Source organism: Sesamum indicum, linkage group LG1, assembly GCF_000512975.1.
Source record: "Sesamum indicum cultivar Zhongzhi No. 13 linkage group LG1, S_indicum_v1.0, whole genome shotgun sequence".
NCBI lineage: Eukaryota > Viridiplantae > Streptophyta > Magnoliopsida > Lamiales > Pedaliaceae > Sesamum > Sesamum indicum.
In genome coordinates, this window is record NC_026145.1 from 5,009,192 (window position 1) to 5,012,787 (window position 3,596).

General features: G+C 33.9%; 1 protein-coding gene across 1 annotated transcript; it reads right to left on the reverse strand.

Moving 5' to 3' along the window:
• Nucleotides 215-3,070, reverse strand: LOC105156784 (leucoanthocyanidin dioxygenase-like). Its single transcript, XM_011073005.2, has 2 exons — nucleotides 2,237-3,070; nucleotides 215-983 (listed from the first exon to the last, which is right to left on the reverse strand). Exons 1-2 carry the CDS (start codon nucleotides 2,743-2,745, stop codon nucleotides 401-403), a joined length of 1,092 nt encoding a protein of 363 aa, XP_011071307.1. The 5' UTR covers nucleotides 2,746-3,070; the 3' UTR covers nucleotides 215-400.

Consider the following 3,596-nt stretch of genomic DNA (forward strand, 5'->3'; position numbering starts at 1 on the left):
ATTTTAAATTTTTTTGAAGAAAGATATAATTTTATATTTTGAAATAGATTTTAAGTGTAATTAACCATAACATTTGTTCATAATAACAATAATAATAAATCCGTTTCAGTAAGTTATATAACACTCCCTTCATGAATAACATTATGTATATATATACATGAAATATTTTGTTTCTTTTGGTTTACACTTAAAAATTTGCGTACGTGCTGCAGTTGCAAGGATATATAGATTGCATAATATCTAAAAAGATTGAATTGTTACAAGAGAATTTATAATATAAAATACGATTACAAAAAATTATCAGGATAATTTTTTAACATTAAGAACATATTTTTTTATAAAAAGCTCAAAATTAATATTCAAACATTTATTCATCCCTAGGATTAAGTAATCAACCAGATTAATGACTTGATTTCTTCCCATCAAGAGAATCCTCATCACCACTCTTCTTGAAGAGCTTGTGCTTGATATGTTGAGCAAACGTGCGCGGTGGAAAGCACGGTGGTTCGGCCTCAGACACTGTCTCCGGGAGCGGCCTGAGGATGATTTTCTCCTTAGGTGGCTCACAGAAGACTGCCCAAGAAACTCTAACCTTCTCCTTATTCACCAATCCTCGATGAAGAATACTCTTGTACCTACCATTGCTAAGGATCTCAACAGTGTCGCCTACGTGCATGATAATGGAATTGGGAACGCATTTTGCCGTCACCCAATTGCCCTTGTAGAAGAGCTGGAGGCCTGGAACCATGTTGTGGAGGATAAAGGTGAGGGCACTAACATCGGTGTGAGCTTCGACACCAAGGGCGAGCTCCGGCTGAGGGCATTTTGGGTAATAGTTGATCTTCATTTGGAGGGTGAGGTCCTCCATACCACCAATTTCTTTTTCTAGTCTGTCATGTTCAAGTCCTAGCCCTAGGGAGAGGACTGACAGTACCTTGGTGGCTAAGGCTCTTATCTGCTTTGCATACTCACTTGTAGCAGGACTGAAATTCAATTGGCATTGGATAAATTGAGATCATCATCATGAGTCTTATTAAGAAGATCTATTATGAGGATTTAGGAGCAATTAAAATTGTCATTATGTCGCTAATAAAAAAATAATTATTGACTACAATTTTAATGATTATGGACTAATATTCATTGTCGATTACTGTTATAAACCATAGTTAAATAAAATCGATGTAAAAACATACTTTTTCCATCATAAAAATTATTTCTCATTACTTTTAACCATGAGACATATTTTAACAACAGTTAAGAGTCATAGCAAATGTTTTAGGCACCCTCACGAAGACCACGACCAACATCTGCTGCATAGCAATAATCAATGACTATATGTTACGGCTATTTATTTTTAACCATAGTAATTAATCATGATTAAGTGTTACATTTGCTGTAGAGTGTTAGTATGCAAATTAAACGGTCAAATATTTATGGGCACAAATATACTTGAAAGGAAAAATTATTTTTTTGGCCATAACTTAGGCTTGTATATATTTTCAATCACATTATTTATGAGATTCTTGAAAATAGTCCTATAATCTTAACGAACTCTCACTTTCAATCCGCATACATTTTGTTTTAATAAATAATTAGCAACGAGATTCGAATCAAACCTTTTGATTGGCCTGACTCTGAAATCGTGTTGAAGGATCACTTCATCTAAAAATTTAAACTACTAAACAGTAGAATAGTCTAATTAATATTAAGATCTTAACTAACTAAAATTAAGAGTAAGAAATTATTCTACTAGCCATATAGGATTAAATGCATTTTTGGTTCCATAATTTATGTCACTTGGCATTTTGGTCCTATATTTTTTTAGTTTTCAAGATATAAGTCCTTTTTACGTTGGAGTTCACCTTCTTGTTAATGGAGGTGAACTACGACCAAAAAATTAAAGACCGAAATTGATAAAATTAAGAAATATAGGATTAAAATGCTATAATAAAAAGTTAAAGAACTAAAATTTTGGAAAAAATAAGCCAATATAACCCAATTTAAAAAAGTTATATGAGATGTATATGTAGTTTTTCGGCTAGAAATGTGAACTCCGATAAAAAAAAAAAAAAGAAAGAACTAAAATAATTAAAATTAAAAAGTTGTAGGACCAAAATGCTATTTTAAATAATAAAAAGCGGAAATAACAAAAGATCTAAGTTGTGGGATTAAAAATACATCTAAATGCATCATACATATATATATATATATCAAGAAATTAGCAGTCATCACTCACATATAATCAGCCGGATTCTTGGGCCAAATGGACAAGTCCCTCTTCTCCTCCGGAAAAACACAGTGGAAAAAGTAGTCCTCCCACTCCAGCTGCCCACTGGCGTTGTTCGCCAGCTTGCTGCCGTAGCCCTGCACGTTCCCCGCCTCCTGATCGTTGGCGTACTTCTCCTTCTCCTCCACCGGCAGCTCAAAAAACTCCCGGCCCGCAACCTTGACCCGATTCACGAGTTCCTTCGGTATTCCATGGTTGATCAGGTGCATCACCCCCCACTCCATCGCCGCTTGCTTTAGCTCCTCGTGGCATTTCTTACGCATTTCTTCGTCATCCGAGTTAATGGCTTCTAAGTCAATCGTGGGCACCTGCGGCCCGTCCATGCTCTTCTCTTCAGCGAAAATATCGCCTATGCTTTTCAGCTCTTCTTCGGGCCTCACGTACTCTTTTGGGATAGTGTTGATTCCACTTCGGGCCAAGATTTCGACCCGTGGGCTTGGAGCCATAGGAGAAACCATTTTCTTGATCTTCTGATGTAGTTAAAGAAATAGAAGAGCTAGCAGTGAGTTCGGAGTTTGTGTTTTTCTGAGGTTTGTTGCATTCTTGGATTAAGGTTGTATATTTGTAGAGGTGGGTGTAAAGGGCAGACCTGAGACCTACTTAAATGTTCGTAATAATTTGGTAAGAAAGGGACAAGGAAAATGGCAAGTATGTTGTGTATTTTGACTGGAGAGTGGAGGCACGAGAAGAGTTGCCGATGGTTGTTTTCTTTGTGGTTTGGTGGAGATACAGGGGAAATTGTAATATTTTGGTTCTTTAAGTGGTTGGCCTATTGGACAAAAGAAAAAGCAAGTGGTTGGTAATTTTTAAGTCTTCCATGAATTTACTTTGGAAATTTTATTATGTAATTGTAGAAAGAATAATTATATGGTCTTTTTTAATTAAAATTTAGTATAATTATACATAAACTCTTTAAGATCAGCAAAACTATATTTTGTACTCCTCATATTTGTTTTTATCAAATAAATAGATTTATTTGTCAGTAAAAATTTACAAAATTTTTTAAATTAGCAAAAAAATATTGAATGAAAATTTATAGTTATTCTTGACTTATTACTGATTTATTATAGGTAAAACAAATTTTTTCCTAACAAAACTACCATTATAAAGGTAAAGATGTACCTCCTTACATGCATTAGGGTATGAAGATGTATAAATGTGATTTGTTCAAAAAAGATTTATTTGATCAATTATAAATCGTAATAAGTTAGTTGAGGGTAAATATGAATTTTTATTTAATTTTTTATTAATGTCAACAAATTCGATGCATTTTCTAATGCAGTGATCTATTTGTTGGATGGAAATAAAT

Coding starts and splice junctions, on each gene's coding strand:
- LOC105156784 (XM_011073005.2), bottom strand. CDS start 2,745: ATGGTTTCTCCTATGGCTCCAAGCCCACGGGTCGAAATCTTGGCCCGA. Junction 984..2,236: donor AAGAATCCGGCTGATTATAT/GTGAGTGATGAC, acceptor ATTGAATTTCAG/TCCTGCTACAAGTGAGTATG.